Consider the following 22,244-nt stretch of genomic DNA (forward strand, 5'->3'; position numbering starts at 1 on the left):
CAGCCTGTGGGGACCACTGAGTGCAGAGCTGAATTGCCATACTGAGCATTTTACTGTTACATATGTACTGACATTGTTACTTTTGCTAGCTGGTTTTACTTTATAAATTGTAATTCAATTATACTTCAATTTTCCTGTGCAGATAAGGCCCAAGATCTAGTTTCTTGATTGTCTAATGTTGATACTACTATGAAAGCAGTGAATATTAAAATGCTAATATGCAATATTCTCAGAAGGTGACTGTTAAGATTCTGAAATAATATTTATTCTGTAATTTATATTCATAACTACGTATATGCAGTTAGATGTCAGAACCTTTTCCGTTTGATCTTTATGTCCAGATGAAATTAATGAACACATTTTTTTTACAGAGATTATTCATTACATAATTTCCATCAGTTTATTCTGTGCAGTTTAAAACTGAATATGTGCATTCTTTGTAAAGGTTGACTATAACAGTTGCTCCGAATTACTTACGTTTCTTTTAGTACTTACCTGAGTGTGAATAAAGCTGTAAAATGTTGAAGAGGAAATGTTCTCAAGATATTATCAGAATTTCCTATCATTCTAATTGCATTTGTATTTAGGCAAATATAAATGCGGAGATAGGATGATAAAGGTGGGGTAAGGTAGTGATCTCTTAATTCTACATAAAACTGAAGTAAAGGGATGGGTTAAAACACTATTATTTATGTACATAATCTAATCTTAATGTTGTGCTCAATTCTGAACAGGGAAGAAATATTGACAAAAGAATATTGTTATGATGAAACTTAGCATATATCTTTTAAAAACGTAAAAAATAATTATAAGTTTCTTTCCATAAAAATACACTAATTCGTATGATGCTACTTGGTATTTCAGAATTTATGTGACATGAAAAGGAAAATTGAGTGTGGGATGTATTTGATTTATGATCTTGGGAAGTTAAAATTCAGACTCCCTTGGGTTTTTTAGAAGTTTTTTCAGATCAGCTTTAATCATATGCTTTTTGCACTAGCTCATCTGTGTGGAGAAAGATGGAGTCATATTGGAGATGCCTGCCTCCACATAAATTCTAGTCGTGAAAGCTATGACAATGCTAAGCTGTATTGCTACAACTTAAGTGGAAATCTTGCCTCATTAACAACCTCAAAAGAAGTGGAATTTGTTCTGGATGAAATACAGAAGTATACACTTCAGGTAACTTGAGTAACTGTAATTGATGCTTATGTGAAATAAATTTTCTTGGAGAAATCTGTTTTAGGCTTTTGTCCAAAGACAGGAAAGTTTATGTCTTCAAAGAAGTGTAACATGGTGTTAAAGACTGGTATCAGTGATGTGTAGGTATTAAGCAAATCTCATGTTTAATGCTAATGACACAGCAGTTCTCAAGTGTTTTTCCTTACCTGATTTAAATGTTAAAAGTTACTGTTTACCTGTGAGAGAATATTTGCTCAAGAGAATGAGTGGATCACTTTGGTGTCCTAGTTTCAGCTGTGCTAGAGTTAATTTTCTTTTTGGTGGCTGGTACAGTGCTGTGTGTTGGATTTAGTACGAGAATAATGCTGTTCAGGAGAGGTGCTTGAGGACTGAGAAAAAGCAAATATCACCTTGGTCTTCAGAAAGGGCAAGAAAGAGAACCCAGGGAACTACCAGTCAGTCAGTCTCACCTTAATCCCTGGAAAGGTGATGGCAGTGCTTCGCTCTGGAGGCCATCAATATCTGCATGGATGACAAGTAGGTGATCAGGAGTAGCCAGCATGGATTCAGTAAAGGTAAATCATGGTTGACAAACCTGATTGCCTTGTACAATGGAACAATACCTCGATGGCTGAGGGGAGAGCAGTGGATATTGTCTTCCTGGTCTCCAGCAAGGCTTTTGACACTGTCTCTCACAACATCCCCATGGGCAAACTCAGGAAGTGTTTCACTGGGGTTTTATTCCTCTCTCATTTTCACTACTATTATTATAATAATATTTTGGTTTAGTTATTAGACAGTTCTTATCTCAACCCATGAGACTTACTTTTTCTTTCCAGTTCTCCTCTGTGACAGAGTTGGGGGAGGTCAACAAGAGGCTGAGTGGTACTTAGTTACCTGCTGCGGTTTTACCATGAATTGTCGGAAATCCCAGCACTAAATACTGTGACAAGAGGAATCAAAATACTCTTCACTAACAGAGAAAACCTGACTTTTCACACCAGTGTCCATAAAAGTGCTCAAAGGATTGGTTTTGGGTGGTGAATAGCTAGGCTGCAAGCCGTCAAGGACAGTGAGGCACTAAAGATGTAAACTTCTCCAGAAAAGCCTAGCTTCCTGCAGAACTGGCATTTGGGATCAAAAGGTCACAGAGAAGCTGTGCTAGTATGTGAAACGTAGAAATTCTCTGCATAGCAGCAGTGGAATTAGCAGGAGCTAATTAACTTTCTCTGATGATGGTGAGGGAGAGAGAGGGCTGAAAACTCTTCTGTGCCTCTGGCAAATACAGCAAGCTACCATCAGAATATTCCTTAGAAAAGTGATCCATATTAATTTTGTTAACTGTGGGACAAGAGAAGAGAAGATTAATTACCTGTTCCTGGGTGGTCAGGTTCAGTGTTTTAGCAGTTTAATATTCAAATTCTTATTGCTGTTTTTAAACATAATTGGTGCAAGTATATGAAATATAAGTATGCTCAAAAATGTCAAACCCAGCAGTGTACTCTCAGATGGGATGTCTTAGCAGAGTAAGATTCCATTACAAGCAAATCAGTTTTTCTTAGCAAATGGCATTTTTAGAAGTGTGTATTTTGTTTTGTAAAAGATGCAGCATTTCTTCGTCTGTATAAAATCCTCAAATTTTAAAGTAGCTTAGGATTTTACAGTTACAGGACAATGAAACATAATTGTCAATAATAATTAAAGCTTATATCAAACTGAGGACCCCTGGTGGTCTAGTGGTTAGGATGCAGCACTCTCACTGCCACGCCTGGATTCGATTCCCAGTCAGGGAACTCCCCTGGGCAGAGGGAGCTCGTCAGCCCTGTAAGGCCATCCATCTAAGAGAAGGCCACTCTAAACAAACCTACATCCTGAGGACCTCGCTGCCACCGTCCAAGCTCACTTGGCCCCAGCAGATGAACCTCAGGATTAAAGGGTGGGCTCAGTTCAGCGCACACTGTGTCTCACCTAAAAAAAAAAATCCACTGCGCAGGCTTGAAGGGTAAAGACCTTTCCCAAATCTTTGCTCGCGAAGACTGGCCTTGAGTGAGATGAGATATCAAACTAGTATGTGATTTACAAAGTTTTTATGCTGTAAATGAATTGAAGAAGCACATGAAGGAAATAACAATTAAGGGTCGTCTTCCTGAATCTGAAAGCAAAGGTTTAGGGACATATATTGTGAAACAAAATATTCTTTAATTATCCTTTTTAGCATTCCATTTTGAAAAGGAGATACAAACATTGGTTAAGTACTTGATGTTTTTACAGAGCAGATTTTTTTTAAATGGAAAGATATTTATTTTTTATTATTGTTAATGGAGGAGAGAGAGAAAAATAGTTCTATGTCAAAAGTTCTTCCTTGATATTGTACTTAGTGCAGCCCTTGAAACACATTCTGTCTGTCCACCCTTTGATACAAGTTAACATTAAAAATATAGTTGAAACTAAAGCAACAAAACCTTGTTAGCAACATGATTGCTATAATTATTTAGTTTGCTGCCTTTTTTTTTTCTTTTCTCTCCCCGAATTCCTATTAAAATACTGCACAGGATGCCTTCAAATCTAATAATGTGTGATAGATATTTATATGACTGATATTGCCTGGCTGACTTGAGGTGTAGATGAGAAATAGCTTTTTTTACTGTTTGGAAGCAAGATTTTTCTTACATTTCAGAGCTTAGAACTTCTACAAGGTGACATCCTGCTGAGTGTATCTTTATTTAAATGAAGTATGTCATGAACCAATGTGGTGATGTAAATTTGAGATACCTCAAATACAGTTTATGCAATTGTAGAGAAATGTATACACTTTAAAAGTATATCTTGGGTTAAACAATCATTTAGCTATCAGAATCTCTAATGAAATGCTACCATGACTTATTCTGGTGTTTTCAGTGGCAGTCAGGAAAAAAACCTCAATTTCTTTCATTCATATCTGTCCACCCAGTTGCATTTGTTCAGTGTGTGACAGCCTAAATGTGTTATCGGGTGTGACAGAGGCTCCCTGAAACTTCTTGATTTTCTTTTGTCTGCCTTTTCCTCTCAAACTGCAATCATAATGATTTAAGGAGTGAGATTTCATTTTAGATGTCTTATTTCTGTAACAGGTGGTGGTGTGGAAGTTCACAAATGTAGTCAGAGCATCTGTAAGGTGAACATCATGTCTTAAATCTCTCTTATCTGTAGTGGAGTTTGACCTGTGTAGTTAATATCAAAGACTTTAAAACCTTTAGCCTGAAAAAAGAAAGGTTTCACAAGTTTTCAGGATTAATGAATTTGTCAGAGCAACATTTGGAAATAAGAATATGATTCTGATTTTATATCTATGTTATTTGGTATTCTTATATTGAGAAAATAAAAGCAACTGTTGTTTATTTAACAAACTGTTAAAATAGTAAATCCTCCAGTCTGGAAGGACTTCAGAGTTCTTTATTGTTCATAGAAACAGTGTGTGACTTTGTTTCCTAATACACAAAGTCCTTGTTCTGGCACAAATTTAGGACAATTTCTTTATCATGTTTGGAATAATACATTGATGCTTTGGAAAGATTCAGCAGGAGGAGGCTGCCATTGTCTCCACACCCTGTCCAGACCTCACTGTGTATAAATAATTTCTCCTAATCCCTATACTGAATTGGAAATCCATAGGTTGCCTCCTTTTAAAGCGTAGGGAGAAAGTTCTTTTGGTACTAAAGAAAGGGAAAAGACAAAGATCTTTGTGGTATGAAGTCAAAACACTGTTGATTTTGCAGATGTATTCTGAACCTACCACAGGTAGTTTTAAAGTCTAGTTTGTATTTTTCATTAAAAATAAATTAAATTCTTTAAGAGAACACCAAAGTAAACATAGTGGATAGACTGCAGATTACCACACTAAAGCAAAATGACACTTGATATTTTTTCTTATATGCTTTTTTTGACCTAGTAAGCAAAACATTATGAAAGAGAAGATTTGAAGTTTTCTGCAAAGTAGATTAAACAGCAATATGAGGTTAATTAACTGTTCCTGCTAATATTCAAATGTTGTATATTCATTTAAAAGTGCAATTAGCACTCTTGGGAGTTTGCTTGCAACTGTGGGATTTAACTAAAAATAATAATTTTCTTATTAGCATGCCATAAATTCTGAGAAGATGTAGTTTTGGTGTAGTAAGCATAAACAAAGAAGAAAACAGTTTTACACAATGCTTTTCATTATGTAAACTGTTTGCAACTTTTCCTTTGACTCACTGCTCACAAGGCTAAGCATCTTTTTATAAATTACACTTGAGTTCAGGTTGCAGTTAATTAGTGAGCTTTGCCTAGCAATGTTATTCCTTGTTAGTTCAAAGTATTCTCAGAGGGCTGTATGTTTTTGTGGTTTTATCATATGTGTGGTTGTGGTGTAGCTGACATCTACTTTTTTTTTTCTGAATTACTCTCTTTATTACAATTTCTAGCAGTCCCACTTTCCTATTGTGGTTTTGGAAGTCTAATAAATTATTTCAGCACTTTATCTTCATATTAAGAGTCATTACATTGAGTGTCCATTAGCTCACCACTGTCTTCCTATGTTCAGGAAGAGAAGCTCAACTCACTTTGGATGCCTGAGAAGAGAACCAAAATTTAAAAAAAAAAATTGTCCCCTGTAAATAAGAAAACCCAAGAAGAAACCGAAGTTCCACTGGAATATCAACTATAATCTTTGTAGATGGAAATTGGGAAGTTCTATTTTTTTCTCAGTTTGCTAGATTGTACTTTTTTTTTTAACCAATGACACTACAGAACTTTTTAAAAAGAGTAGGAGAATTAAGTGTTCTCATGACGTAATGTGTGACCACCTACTACTAATTGCATCTAGATTTCATCATATGTGTCTAATAGATACTGAAACCCTTAAAAATCAGGAAATTTGTTCCCACTGCTTAAAATGTGTCATTCACTGGGTAAATATTTACAAGATACGAAAAGTGCCAGTATCTAGCATAGTCAGAATTGGTGCATAGTTCAAGAATGGGAACCAAGCAATGTGACTGTACATGGGATGCATGGTTTCTCTTTGTATAGTTGCTATTTGCAGGAAGCAGGTTTTTTTGTTCATAATGATGCACAAGAGAGGCAAATTATCTGCGGGCCCTTCTCCAGTCTGTGAATTTTGTGGAAATATCAGTACCAAGAGGCCACTGTATTTTAACAAAGTTGAATTTTGTGTTTCATCCTAGAATAACTATGTAACTAGAAATCAAGGAGTTTGAACAATTCTTGACAAGTTTATTGTGTTAATAATGTGTTGTGAGGCACCTAATAGAAAATGAGACAGAATTGTGTCGTACACTTCCAGGACAATTTCAGATCCAAAATAAAAGGAATTAAAGTAAAGGTGGAGATAAATTTTTGAAAGAGATATGAAATTCCTAAGTAATTTGCATAATTAAGAAACAAAGGAGGTTTTTGAACCTCAGTGGTAATTGGCTATTCAGTAAAGGTAGACTTGCTCACTTCACTCATCTGCAAATTATTCAGCCCTCATTAGATTAGTGCTGAAGCAGCTGTAGTACCTGAAAAAATGTGTCATGACTACAAATGATTCCATTCACTGTAGATCTCAAGGCAACTTAATCTGATTTAAATTCTCTGAGTAAACAGTAGATTAAACATGAAATATCAGCTTTCTAGTAAAGATTACACAGTTTTCCTTTCTAACATAGTTCCATAATTACTATTTAAAAGAAAATTACGATTATGTAATTTAGAATAAGAGAAGAGCATATTTTTGAAGTTATTGGTCATCAGTATTTAACCAATTCCTGTGATGGCTAAAAAGCTGGCCTTATGTTCAGTTCAGTAAGACTGTAGAGGAGAATACAGGATGATGTTCTATTGGTATGCATTGTATGATTGCAATTTTGTTCCTCTGTCAGATGAAAATAAAGCCTTGCCCAAAAATTTTTCTCAGAATTAAATAATTCTGAAATCTTTCTTAATGTAAAGGTTTATTTCTCACTTAAAAAAGTTTTTCACCAACTTGTTATAGATGTTATAAAAAATTGTTTTATGAAAACTGTGAGTAGCTGTATTTCAAACACAAATATAGAGCTTCCAAGATGGGCTGTGGCTTCTAAAAAATAGCCGAGAAAGATATGGATGGGAGGACAAACATATTCTAGTGATGATTCTGAATTTTCAATAGTGTAGTGGGATAAAGCTATGAAATATGTCTCAAGATATATTTGATTATATTCTCCATTGCAACATTAGTAAGGTGCATTACAACTTTTCCCAAGATGGATTTGATCACCTGCTATGTATTGCATTGCTTTCTTTCACTGTAAAATTTTACTGTAGTAACTTCTCTGTGTTTTCCCTTTGTCCTCTTTTTCTTTCTTTTTGTTTTTTTAATGATAACTTTTTTTTTGAGTAAGTTTGGTTGTGGTTGTTGTTGCTTTAACATGAATTGTACATTATGTATAAAGGGAGTTTTTATAAATGTACCTAGATAGAAAGAAAGAAAGAAGTCTTCAATCTCTCTGAGGAGTGGCTTTCTTGTTGAGTAAAGATTGTTGAGTAAAGATTGCCTGAACTTCCAGTAAAGCTGGTATACTTGAGAAGAAAAAAATAGGCACATTTGGGGCTGATTTTCTGTCTGCAAGTGTTTTTCTGAAACATTGATTTTTAGTGTACTTTTCACCCACCTGGTTTGATAGCAAATATTTTTCAAGAGGCCTGTGACCTAGAATCCTGCATCAGCAACTTCTGGGTACAGAGAACTGGCAATCTCATTTCCTTCCTGTCTGATCCCCTTCAGAAGCATCTTTGGCAATATATCAAAGTAAAGGAATCAGTTTCCTACATTCATTTTGCATTAAATGAAACAACCACACAGTTCAAGTAAAGGATGTTCAACTCTCATTATTTCTTACTCCTGAAGAAGAAACTGGATTGGCATTCACATTCAACACATTTGAAGTCCCTCAGTTGCTTCAGGTACTTTGAGACTCCCAGCTATTATGACTGAACCTTTCCTCAGTTTGAGAGATAATTTATAGTAGATTGATGCTTTTCTTTTTGGAAGAAATTAGTTTGATAGTCACAGAGCCCTGGCAGCTTCAGGTGTCATATGTGCAACTTCCTGAATTCTCTCTTCACAGTTGGATTTTTCCTGTGTGCTTTTGCACAGTGGAGCAGCAGTCATTTTTGCTGCTACACTTTGATACCAACAATCTCTGCTGTTGCCATCAATCTTCACCTGTGGCCCACCACATCATGGAATTGATGCCACATAATTGAATATGCACATTTGGTACATCATTGGGGCATCTGGGTGGCCTTACTTAGATAATCTATCTTTGGCATTCCCAGAGCAGCATAAGCGAGCCTGCAAGGTCAGAGCTTTGGCATGTATTTGATAGCACACTCATCAGCGTTCAGGTCTGTATTTTGATGTCCTGTACTAGCAAAGAGCCAAAGATGGTACATATGGAATTTGAGATGCCTGACATGATGACTATAAGCTGTCCAGGGAGTACAGTTATTAAGAATGATTATGACTATGGTATGTGTTGCTTTGATAGCAATCTTTCATTTCAGGGATGCTGCTTTTATCTCCTGTGGCTGCTTTGGCTTTCATGATTCTCTCTGGGACTTCATCATCATTAAAGGGGTTCCAGGACAATCTCTTACTCAAACAGAAGAATTTATCTCCAATGTCACTGCTGCAGTGTCAGTTTTCATTTTTGGCCTAACATGCTTTTCACCATAGCTGGAATAGGATCTCTTGTTTTTTATATACTGATGCTGAGGCCAAATTATTTGGCAGTGCAACTGAAGCAGTCAGTTATATGTTGAAGGTTCTCTTGGCTGGAATCCCTTGATCCCAAAGTAGGCATGTGTTTGTCAGCAATTCACCCTGCCTGAGACCCTGACTTTTTTTTATACATGCTTAGTGTGCACACTCAGCATTCTACAGAGAGATGTCTAGAGATGTGCACAGATATCTAAAGTTTTCTGAGGCACATGGACTATGTACATGGACAGCAATCTAGGCAACAAATAAGACAACAGATGTATTGTCTACCATTTTCCAGATGCCCAAGTTGCACTTTGACTATTTGCATCATGTTCTTTCTGGTATCCAGAATATGGGAGCTCTTTCAGACACCTGGAAAGTTGGTCACCTGGGGTAGCAATCAAGTTACGAAGTAAATACAGAAGACACAAGAATGGGCAGTGGCATATTTGCTGGATGTTCTTGTTGCTGTTCAAGAGAAGAGTGCATCACTGCTTATGGAATGGAACATTTCTTAGTAATTTTCTGATTTATTTAAGTTTTTTTTTCTCTTAGGGTTTTTGTGGCAATTTTTGTTTGATTGTGATCTCAGCTGATAGTACAGAAGAAGAAGAGAGCACAGGGAGTACATTTTAGGAAGGTCAGGAATATTGATTACCTATCTACTGAATTTCTAAAAAGATATTTACACACTAGTATTTTTGAAGCAAAATTAATAATCCTTCACATTTCAATTTGGTCTAACAAGACAGAGAGGAAAGAAAATCAGAGCATTCCTCTGACTGGATGTAGAATTAAGAGTGCTGAAAGTTTGGTTTTTTTTTTCAGACATGGGTTAGACCTGAGTGGCCAAAGAAAGATGTGAGATCAAAGATGAAAGATCAGTCTGACAGAGAATGGCAGTAACTCTTGGTTCACTTGTGAAATAGCACATAGATCTTGAATCCTGGCAGGTCCCCTTTTGGTATATTATAGTGTTTTACTTACCTTGGCCTGTAAATTAAATCAGTGAAGAACCTAATTCACAATCAGATCAATATATCTGCTCTGGAGCTGACAACATCTGTTCTCTGCCTGGTGCAGACAGCTGTGTTTTGGCATTCCGGTATTTACCTGCCATCACATCCCTGTGACAGCCCCATTGTCTCTCCGTATCTCACTTCCCTGTGTTTAAACTGGGGTTAATAAAAACTGCCAGCACAGAGATTACTGGTGGAAACATGTTTGATTTTGGTGTCTTGAGATTTTTACAATGATGGGGGCAAGTAATTTATGTAAATTTGTCCTGGAACAAGCAAAGGTCCTTATTCCTTAAAATCTCTTCTTTGTCTTTGTAATTGTATAAAGATGAAATTATAAAAATTAGTGGAATTTGTGATGTAATTTTACTGATACATCGTAAATATTTTTTTTTTTTAGAATTAATACTTTTAATGTTTTCTAGACTATTTTCTCTAACTTGTAATTTAATAATGAAAGTGTATTCAACGTGTATTTAATGGCACTGGAGTTGTAAATGCACCACTTTCATCTCTGTCTCTGAATTGCCTAATCAGTATTAGCAATATAGACTTTAGAAGATGGAATATTATCTATCCTTTTCCTGAACTTTGATTTTTCAGAGTTGATGTTAACTTATGTGTATTTTATTATCCACATTGGCCTAGCAATTAGTAATCAGTGTAGTTGCCACTGGAAAATAACCAAACAGTTTCATTATGACCATTTGACCCGTATCAAATAATAGTAATCAGAATTTGAAAGAACACAGATTTTTAGTAGAAGAAAAGCATATAGTAGGTGGAGTTTTTGTTGGGGTTGTGTTAGGGGGCGGAGGGAGATGTTCAGCAACATAGAACAATTAAGATAAAAACTGTATGGATGTGATGATAAAGTGAGATAAGAACATGATGAATTCTGAAAATGTGAAGTTGTTACTGTTGAACTGTTCTTTGAAATGTTTTAAATCAACAAAACAAAAGGCATTTTAAATAATTATCTCTCATTTGTTTCATTCTCATTCATAGAAAATTTCACCTTGGGTAGGTTTACGCAAGATCAACATCTCCTACTGGGGCTGGGATGACATGTCTCCTTTTACAAATACAACCCTGCAGTGGCTTCCTGGAGAGCCAAATGACTCCGGCTTCTGTGCCTATCTGGAGAGAGCAGAGGTGGCAGGTCTCAAAGCAAATCCCTGCACTGCAATGGCAGATGGCCTTGTGTGTGAAAAACCTGTTGGTAAGCAATCTCTTACACCCTGTTGCTGATACTCTCATCAGTAGCAAGCAGTTTGAGGTTTCATTTGTCTAAGAGGGATTTTTGGACAATTTGGATTAAATAATTACTTTTTTTATTTTTTGAAAAATATGGAGCTGTAATCTAGAAAAAAAATAAAGTTCCTAAAGCAGCAAATATTTATTTGTGAATTGGTTTGTATGGCTTATTTTGTGTTCCACCAGAAACCTTATATTTTGCCTCTAAATCATTAATAGTCAGTGCTAACAATAATTGTAATATGAAAGTGTCTGTGAAGGTGTTAAAAAATTCTGAGTTTTCTTTTCTGCATCTCACTGAATATTAGTAAATATCTTAATAGTCTAAAAGACTGACAAAATCAAAATTCTTGGTTTGATCTTTTAGGTTTGTTTGTGCCTATAGTTCACTGTCACAAATAGTCACTTGACTGTTCAAATTAGCATTTTCATTCTCCAATTGGCCTCTGTTTCTCTTCATAGCTGTGAGGTTGAGCATAAGAAGTTCTTTAAATTTTGCCTTCAGATTTATTTTGTGCGTTGCTGTAGTGGGTTGACCCTGGCTGGATGTCAGGGACCCACTAAAGCTGCTCTCTCATTCCCCCCTGCCACTGGACAGAGGAGAGAAAAAAAACCCCTGAAGGCTTCATGGGTTGAGAGCTGGAAGAGGTCATGTACTGATCACCATCACGGGCAGAACAGACTCAAAGTGGGGATATTACTTGAATTTATTACTGACAGGATCAGAGCAAAAGAGTGAGAAGTAAAATAATCTTAAACCACCTTCCCTCCACCCCTCTTTCCTTCCATGTTTTCCCTCCTCCGCAGGGGACAGGGAATGAGGGTTGTGGTCAGTTGTTTCTGCAGCTGCTCAGAGACAGGAGTCCTTCCCCTGCTCCTGTGGGGTCCCTCCCACTGGAGACAGTCCTGGATGGACCTCTCCAGCGTGAGTCCATCCCTCAGGCAACAGCTCTTTCCAATCTGCTGTCCCGTGGGTCACTCCTCCATGGGGTGCAGTCCTTCAGGAATGAGCTGTATTAATGTGGGTTCCCTACAGGGGCCACAAGTCCTACCTGGGAAAAAAACCTGCTCCAGCGTGGGCTTCCCTCTCCATGGGCTGCAGAGGGGTCTCTGCACCCTGATGGTCCCCCATGGGCTGCAGGGGCACCGCTGCCCCACCCTGCTCTGCACCACAGGCCACAGGGGCCTCAGCTCCAGCACCTGGAGCACCTGCTCCCCCTCCTTCTGCACTGACCTTCGTGTCCACCTTGCTGTTCCCATGTTCTCACTCCGCTCTTCCCTGGCTGGAATTCTGCACAACAATCTGCTGTTCTTAATGTTATCACAGAGGCATTACTGTCACTCCTGATTGGCTCGACCTTGGCCAGCAGCAGGAAGCCCATCCTGGAGCTGGTATTGGCTCCATGGGACTCAGCTGGTTATAGATGTCTGAGACGTATTTTATGTCATGTAATGTACGTACAAGTAGCTAAGCTGGTATTTCCAGGCAATGAATATTAAATATTTTGTTTTAATATAGAGATAAAATTGCTGTGAATTTTTTAAATGGCCTTTTAGAACTATAGTGTGACTTATGCTGAGTATTACTTGATATTTTTATAAAATATGATTATATACAGCAGCATAAATTTGGATGAAATTATCTATAGCTAATTAAGGAGGCAGTCACTTCAATAGAGATTCTTCTAATGGAACATATGATTAAAGAAAAGGGGATTGAACTTGTGTTCATAGTTATAAATGTTTGTGGTCCTTTTCCAGTCAGTCCCAACCAGAATGCCAGACCCTGCAAAAAGCCGTGCTCCCTGCGAACAACGTGTTCTAACTGCACAAGCAATGGTATGGAATGTATGTGGTGCAGCAGCACCAAGAGATGTGTTGACTCCAATGCCTATATTATCTCCTTCCCCTATGGACAGTGCCTGGAATGGCAAACTGCCACATGCTCCCGTGAGTATCTAAAGGAATGTCCATCTTATTAATTATACTTGTTATATTTTTTTTCACTCCGAAGTATGAATAGGATTCAGCACATTCACTAAAGATGAAAAGAATTTCAAATGAATGACCTTATATAGCCACTAATGTGAGAAGTCATTATGGAGTATGTGTTTTCTAGATCCAGGTAAAATACTGGCAATTCTTTTATGATAAAATATAGGATTTTGAAACAGTAAAAGGTATACATTGTTTTCATATAAAGAAAAATTATCATGACTGGTTGCATGACCAGTGTTAGTGTGCCAAATAATGGCCATGAGCCATTATTTAACAGCACGCTGTTAAAATTAGATAAACAATATGTAGAACTTATATTTATACAACATCAATTTATTACGAAAAGGAAGTGTGCTGAGTCTTAAGGTTCTGATTTTCAGGTTATGATTTATTTTGTCACAAGGAATACCATTTTCCTAACATGCAAAGATAAAAGCAAAATTATAATAATTCGAGTGATAGTCTTGAGAATATTGTAACACAAATGCAAACCAAATGATTTTAGTGTTCCTTAGATTCTTCTCCCTTGGAAATGCTGATTATTAACCCTTGCAGATTGTTTTCCTCTTTATGGAAGCAGAAGGAATTCTGTTAGGCCATCAGACAGGTAAAGGAGGTACAGAAAACTTTTGTCTTGTGTGATCAGACTGGACCAGGCTGCATTAATATTCAGTCGCTCATTTCATCCTTTGGGGATAAAAGGCAAGTGATTTGTTTGTCAAGGAGCAAAGTTATGCCCTGGATATCCCCTTTGGAAGTACATTTCATCAGAAGTTGACACAATGCCTCTCTAGGAGAATTAAAAACCTACTCGATGTACCTTTCAGTGTTTATTTCAGCTGAAGTTACTTCTTCCCAATTCTGTAGTGACTGGACCTCATTAAGTTTGACACCATGCAGTTCCAATGTATATCCATGCCATAATTCCTGTAGGTGCTGGAGCAAGCTGCCTGGTGCCTTAGATTCTTGTCTTAGTTGAGGTTTGTTTAGAACAATTCCTCAGTCACCATCCAGAAGACTGCTTCTTAGTAATTAATCTGTCCTTCAAGATTTGATTAAAATATTTTCTGTCTGTAAAGGACTTCAATCTAGTGTCACCCAAACGTTATATATAGGACTTCTGAAGTGTACCATTGAATTGTCCATATTGCTCTGCTCTGAGAGAGTTTTTCAGTTACTTCTTACTTCCTTTCCCTCTCCATAAGGGTCTTTTGATAACAGCCTCTGGAACATGTTATTTCTAGATATCTTGTGACAGAATTGATGATCTTGACAGCAAGAAGCAACTTGCTTTCAGCATCATAATTAGATCATGATTCTGATTGATTATGGATACAAATTAAAAAAAGCCCCAAAACAAAACACAAAAGGCAATTACTTGCTTGCACCTAAGCCTGAGGAAAAATATTAAGTAAGCTCTTGGCGTGTCTGTAATAGGAACCATTGATATATTCTAATCTTAGGAGAGAAAAATGGCAATATGTACCAGGCTGCTACAGGGTGGTTAGGAATATAAGGCATTGGAAAGCTTTTCTTTCAGGCTAAACTGGTCAAGAGCCCATATTCCTCTTAATTGAGATTCCTTCTTCATCCTTAATAATCACAGAATGTCATGAAACAATAGCATGTTGAGCTGTTCTGGTAAACCGTTGGCTTAGTTTGTAAATTTTAGATATTAATCCAGGTTCTAGTGCCCAGGTCTAGTGGGGACTAGTAGTAGGGTTTACATGTTCCTTGGGACCATCAATCAGTCTATGTTTGGGATAGGAATAAACAAATAATAGGAACACTTAATCTCTTGTCCATATATTTGGAATAATAATGCAGTAATTATATAAAGGTTTCTCTCTCGTGACCATTCACTGAACTTTTTTTTTCCTCTCCTGTAAGGAATCAACTTGTAACATATAAAATATTGATAATGAGTTGTGGCAGAACATAAAGAGATAGAAAATTTGAAGATAAAATTGACAGAACACCACATGAATGATACTTAGGTTTTTCAACTAACAGATATTATGTCTACCTGAACTTTCAATTCGGTTTGTGTGTTTGTGTAGTATTTGCACATCATTCAATTTGTTTGAGGAACACAAAAATATTATTCTTAATTTGATTGTACTTTTTGTCAGTTCTGTAGAAGTTTATATTAAATAAGGCAAACAGGATTTGCTATATACCAGTTCATCACTATGTAAAGGCAATTTTGTATAAAAATGTATTTTCTGTTCAACAAATTAGAGAAAAACAAGATTGTGTCTGTAAGCAGTTTTCCCAGAGTTTTCTAGCATCAGACATTTTGCATTTAGAAGAGAAAATGTATGTCTAAATGAAGCATGGTTCAGACATTGTTTTAGTGTAAATGACTTAAAAATTTTGTTAGGTAGGTATATCATTATTGCTGCTAAAGTATTAAGTTCATTCCCTTATCAAGGGCTAGTGTTTCTGTTTCACTTGGAGTGGACTGTAACTGTACGTTTTCAAAAAAATCATTCTTGGTTTTAAAATTCTATTATTATTTTAAATGACTAATTTCTGAGCTTTTGGATGTTTTTCTCTGAATGAAAGAAATTCAGACAAGCATGTGTGATTTAAAATAAAAAATATAACAACTGAGAACTTCACATTTATTTCCACAGCTTGGGTTTAAAATGCAGAATGCTGTTTTATTGGTGACATTTTGTCATTTTAATACCTCCTTGCCAAAAACTTTCATTTCCACTCTTCTCTACATCTTCCATCCATTATGACTTTTGATTGAATAGCTGACAGTGGAACAATCTTGGACCATCTTTAGAATTTCAAGGAAAATAAAATTTCTGCTTTAATATCCCCTTCTTCCATCAGCAATAGCTTCTCAGTTAGCTCTCTTCAGCTAAATGCCACCACAGAGAATATTTGAGGATTTTCACTTTTGATTCTGTTTTATTTTCGTGAAGATACTGCAGCTGATACTTCAGAGCTTTATAAATAGCAACATGAGTACAAATAGCAGCACGAGATTTGTTTGGATCATTTACAGTGCATCTCTGAAAGGGCAAGTCAGCTGGTACAGAGTGATGGTCTTTATTTTTCTACTGATCTTCTAATGTATTCAAACCCCCAAATTCGTATCATTCAGCTTCAGTTCTGATGGTTTAAAACTGATTTGTCATGTGCTTGACAATTTTCAACAACAACTGAGCTTCTCCTGTCCCGCCTCTTTTCCCATATTTGGGAAAATTGAAGCATTTCCTCCTATTTGGATTGTTCCAAGTCTAATGATGCAAGAGCTCATGCTCCAGCTTCCTGCTCTATTAAAGTGCTTTTGAGATTCACTCAGAACCTTAACTGGCTGTTTTCTTGATATCTCCATGTATCTTTAGACTACAGAGTATTTTTTCCTCTTGTAGTTTCCACTACTTTTAAACTATTTTAAGGGTTGCTGAAGTCAGAGAAGCTAGCTTTATTCTGCTCTCAATTTATTAAATTAGTAATAAATCATTCTGCTTAGTATACCCTTTATAGCATGGATTAAAGTATTCCCTTTGTGGACTAGAGTGGTCCATGTAGCTGAGAATATTAGTTGGATGTACTGGCGCAGCTGAGCCAAATTAAGATGTTACACTCATGTAGAAGCCGTTTGAGTGTCCTGCAAAAAACCTCCATGAACCTTTAAACTACTTTCTTCTTTTTAAGAAGAAACTTAGATAATTTTGGCTTCCTGGCAGGATCTTTCTTACATTCATGTATGCTTTTAAAATTTAATTTTTGAATGCCCATAAAGTTAATGTGAAAAGAGACAGGGACCCATAGTGATCAATGTTCAAATGATTCTGATATTAATTTAATTCAGTGTTAAAGCATTAATTAAAAAAATTAGGATGTAGCAGAAAAAGCTCAAAGAAGCCTGGTAATTTTAATGGTGTTCCTGAAGATACTAAAATGTTAATTTCTTATTAATAAGAAATGACAGTAGCTTCAGCATGGGAATTTTATTTGGTTCTAAACAGATTTAAAATATGAGGAAGACCAGTTAATTATTCTAAAGGAATAGAGTATAAAAGATCTAGAAGGAGATTTGAGTTTAAGCATGCAATTTAAAAAAGGAAACCTGATTAACTGATGAGAATCTTAAGATATAATTCAATTAAAGGGGATTGAGTTATGACTTGTAGCTTAAAGTGTGTAGTATGCTAGCTTTCAAAAGTTCTATATAAGGAGACTGAGTCATATTCATAGATGAATACTCAGGTGAGATCCAGAGGTACTTTATATCCAAATAAATTTTTGGTTTGAGTTTGAATTATACTGGTTTCATTTTTTGTTTGTTTGTTTTGGAATAATATTATCACTCTTATTTGGATTACTGACCTTGTATTGAATTCTAGAGTTTTCCTGTTAGAAGGGCTGTTTATGTCAGTAAAATTAGTAATATGTGCATTATATATTAATAATAAGGAAAGGATATATATTTTTTGTGGGATTTAATGAAGATGTGTAATATTATTTTTCTGCTTCATTATCTTCGTTTATTTGTAATCTTTATTGTTGCATTGTGGTGTAAAAAACACCTGCTGTGTATTTTGTGTGGAAGTACAACTTTTAAAGAAAACTGAGATATTCTTACTATTGTTACTGATTTTTTTTTTTTAATTTGCACAAGGAAATAGAGGTTGTTGTTTCTTCATCAACTGTTGTAAAATGCTAGCATCTTACTAAAAAATACAAACAAAAACCCCCACCCAAACCCCCAAACAAACAAACCCCATTGCATTAATATTGTATTCCATGTAATAAAGCTCAAAACTGCTCTGGACTGAGGACCTGTGGACAGTGTTTGGAACAGCCTGGGTGTGGATGGTGCAATGATCCCAGTAACACTGGTAAAGGACAATGTTTGGAAGGATCATCACGAGGTCCAATGAAGCCTGTTGGTAATGAAATGGTGCTTGATGCTGGTCTTTGCCCAAAAGAGAAAAATTATGAGTGGTCTTTTATCCAGTGTCCAGGTAAGGTCTGCTTCCATTCTTTCTTATGTATGAAATAAGACACATTTCTCTGTTTAAGCACACCAAAATAACATAGTTGTTTGAAGTAACACAAATAACATTTGCATGAAAGATTTCTTTTTCCAACATATTTTTTAAATTTATGGTTTGTTAGTCTCTGTCTATTGAACACAAATGTGCTTCCTATCATGTAGGTTCACATGTGAAATGTAACACAAGTAGTTTAATCAAAACTGCCATTTATTTGTAAATAAGTTTTCACTCACCTTATCCTTCCAATTTTTAAAATCCAACTATATGAATTTGCTTCAGCTCTTGCTTTCTTTTTGCTTCTATATCCATAAAAGAAGAAGTTATCCATAGGCAACTGCTGATGGGCAGAAGCTTCCCTGCTCCTCATGCCCAAGTACAACTGGCTGTGAGAATGGGGGGCTGCCAAATACCTGAGCCTCCAGTCACCCTTTGAGACATTTGGAGTAAAAGAACATATGCTTATGTAATCTTAAAGAAAATCTCTACATTTAATCCATATCACTCTGATTACAGAATTTTAATTTTTATGTTAATTGGAAAAGTAAGGAAGGCACTTGGTGCTTTAGGATGGTGGAAGCTGAGCTGGTGCAGCCTCCTGTGTGGAAATACTCCAACCTTGAAAGCAGCAGTGTAGTACTGCAGGCAAATGTAAAGCACACTGTGGAGTTTGACAGTCCTCCAGTAGTAATTTACAATAAATAATACAGCTTAAAAGACAGCTTGGAAACTTTTTTTTGGAATAAATAGTGTACTTGTGCTAAAGGGCTTTTTTCCCAGCAAATGTTCTACTGCTGATAATTTTGGAAACAGGAGCTTCTCAAGCATCAAAACTTTTATGGCTACATGAAACTATGCTTTCCTGGCTGCTTTTTTTATCAGCATGTTCTCTGTGTGTGTGTGCATATACATGTGCATGTTTATAAATAGAGAGAGAGAGAGTAAGTTTTAGAATAATGAAATGTAAAACCAAGTGAACACTGTTGAATGTTTTGAGTTAAAACAAAAAAATCCTTCAAATCATCTAATGCTATTTGCTGAACAAAGAAGCCTTATTTGGAAACAATTTCCATTCTATTGTATGAAAACTTCAATACTTAGTCTGTATGTTAAAATAAGCGTACATTGATAAGTGCACTGTTAGCCTTTCAGTGCAATGCACAGTTTCTACCACTAGTGAAATTATAAGGGTTAAATATGTTGCTTGTCTAAACTATGAGTTAGAAGATTTCATTACTGTGTTTAATGTTTTATTCTTCATGGATAAAATTATGTATTCATTGCATATCCTGGTCAAGAATTCACTGAAATTCCAAATGCTTAATTCCAGTATTCTCTAACTAGTGGGTAATTGATTTATAAGTTTTCTAGTCTTCCTAATGCTTAGTTTTGTATGTCTTAATTTTTGTGTTATTTGAAGGATGATGAAAACAACCTTAATTGTAAATTTTAATTTGCTGCAAGTGATAATATTATCTGGTCATATATGACAGTTCTGAATTCTTACATTTTGTTAAGTCAAAGAAAATGGAAGAGATTTTTAAATCAATTTCAAAAAATTATATGCACAATAAGAACCAATGCAATCCTCAGCTGACATGACACACTATTGAAAAAATGACATTTCATAATTGCTGATTTGCTTAAAAATATGTATCTCATTGAGAAAAGTGAAAAGTCAGAAGAATTGCACAGTTCAATAAATCTTGAAGTTGTTTCAGTGCAATCAAACTTAAGACATCAGCATTAAATATTTAAAATAGTTATTAAAATAATGAGACCCTGTGATGATCATTTAAATAAGAATTAGGAGTTCAGTTTTAAAAAGTTATTTTTTCTTTAAATCCTTTTAATGTGCATCACTGGCAGCAATAAATTCTCCCCACACACAAAATTTGCTTTAGCTGAATCTTCAGTGAGGCTGCCCTGGAGACAAGCAATTTTATGTTTAATTTGCTTTTGACCTCTGTGTTGCAATGGTTGGTGATGCTGACAATTGTTGGTAATTATAATTTTAAGAAAACACGAAAACTAGGAAAATATAGAAAAAGGATGTATGCGTTACAATCTTGATCTAATGTAAAGATACTTCATCTAGTTTTAAACGAACTAGTTAGAATCCATTCACACTGCTTTTCAGAGGAGAAATTTAGACTTTAAAGAGAATCTTGGGCTTGCGTTCTACCTAAACTGCTCTTCTCATGGGAGGAGATGTCAACAATGTTTTTCTTTTCATGTATGGTATTTGCAATTTTATTTATAATAATAGTTCAGTTAAAATAAGAATGTGGTAAAATTCTATTCATATTAAAAAAATACTATGACAGCTTCTTTGAGGACTATTGATTTCAAAGTGACCAGTCACAAAAATAAATATTTTTTTATACTACCTGCTGAATACTAATTTTAAAGATTTGAACAGACAGAAAAGGAGAATGAATTTAAAATATTTATCACCAACACAATTGCCCAGAGGCACTATAAAGAGGATGGATATGGACTACAAGGAAAACTAAATGCATGTATGAATGAACATGAATGGTTTAGCCAACCATTCATCAGTATGGCAGAATAATCTTCAAACTGTAGGATATAAACTATTTATTTTCATCCAAACCACAAACTGTTCAATAGGCTTACACAGACTTAGTCTTTTTTTAATCTTGTTTCAAGTATGGCAAATGATTGTTGTGCTTAGAATAAAATATGTTGGTATAATTCATTACAGACAATATTCTATGGAAATACCAATAAAAATGAAATTTTGCATCAAGTGAAATTTTAATTCTATGACTTCTGTAGTATTTTTCCCTTTGCCACATAAAACTAGTGAGTTTCAAACTAAATAAAGCATTTTTTCTAGACTATGATACAGTCTTAATTAGGCAATCTTACTTTAATAGAACAACTATTTAATGTACTCTGGTTTTACTTTTGGTCTTCTGGGCTGTATTTTTTTTTTAACATTTCCTTTAAGTAATTTTATGTGTAAGACATTTACACAAAAGCCAAAATGGAGCTGCAGGTCATGGTACTTTTGTGTAGCATTTCCTGAGAATGGTAACAAACTGCAGAAGGGGAACCCTCCTGGAGGAGAACACCACAAATGTGTTTGAGAATTAAGTCAAAATAGCGAGAAAACTTAATAGTACAGAAACATTTGATACTTGTTTGCAAGATTCTCTGAGCACAGTTACAAAGGAAGGAAGAGACTGTCAACTGGGGAGGTTTAATGGTTTATGAGCCAAGCCTGGCAATGACTGTAAATATATTAAGTTACTAAATTATAAAACTGATCTAAAAACTTTTAAATCATGCAGTGAGAATCTTTTTTTTTTCTCCTAGCCAAGACACGAATCATTTTGACATTTAGATTAAAAATCCAAATTTTAAAAAAATACAATCTTACTGAGATAAGAGTGCTCTGCTGAGTCTTACACCCAGGTTTGCCATGGTCTGACATTTGACAGGCTGCTGTAATTGACAGTTTACTAATCTGCTGAGCATGATGAACTCTGAGGTCCCGCTCTATAGAGAGGTCATCCTTCAAAACCTGGCAGCAGGATCAATGACTCTGGCAGGATTCACGTTGTGATTTTGCTGCAATAGTGATCAGTGCTTTCTGAGTTTTCCCAAAACATGAATCTCTGGAGTGGAGCTATGGTGCAAGATCAGTGGTTTATAGTGCTGTTATTTTACAAAAAGCAATTTTATGCTTTCAAGGTCAGGTATAAAAAAAACCCCAAAACATATGTCAATAGAGTCCAGTTTTTTTCCTTTCACTGAAATAAACTGTAGTGAGGAGGGTCTGGAGCTGTTTGATGTGGTCCTGATGTCCTTAAAATTGTTTTGTATGCTAAAGCTAAAGAGGTTCAGAACTGTTAAAAATAAGATGATATTTTGTTACTTTATTTTGAAAGTTCTGTCTCCCCAGTAGATAAAAATTTGGCTGTGAGTTGTTCACGTTCTCCATCACAGTAGCCTTTCAAATGTTTAACA

General features: G+C 35.6%; 1 protein-coding gene across 5 annotated transcripts in view; it reads left to right on the forward strand.

Annotated features, from left to right (window-relative positions):
• ATRNL1 (attractin like 1) overlaps positions 1–22,244 on the forward strand; it is a 464,278-nt gene that overhangs the window by 101,057 nt on the left and 340,977 nt on the right. For all 5 annotated transcript variants that reach the window (XM_029958558.1, XM_029958557.1, XM_029958556.1 and 2 more), the window contains exons 15-18: positions 1,001–1,182; positions 10,978–11,191; positions 12,988–13,176; positions 18,006–18,215. In XM_029958558.1, the coding sequence (XP_029814418.1) occupies positions 1,001–1,182; positions 10,978–11,191; positions 12,988–13,176; positions 18,006–18,215 (795 nt within the window). The remainder of the gene's footprint in view (positions 1–1,000; positions 1,183–10,977; positions 11,192–12,987; positions 13,177–18,005; positions 18,216–22,244) is intronic.

The sequence above is a fragment of the Manacus vitellinus genome, unplaced genomic scaffold (genome assembly GCF_001715985.3).
Source record: "Manacus vitellinus isolate BGI_N305 unplaced genomic scaffold, ASM171598v3 scaffold_15_pilon, whole genome shotgun sequence".
NCBI classification, from domain to species: Eukaryota; Metazoa; Chordata; class Aves; order Passeriformes; family Pipridae; genus Manacus; species Manacus vitellinus.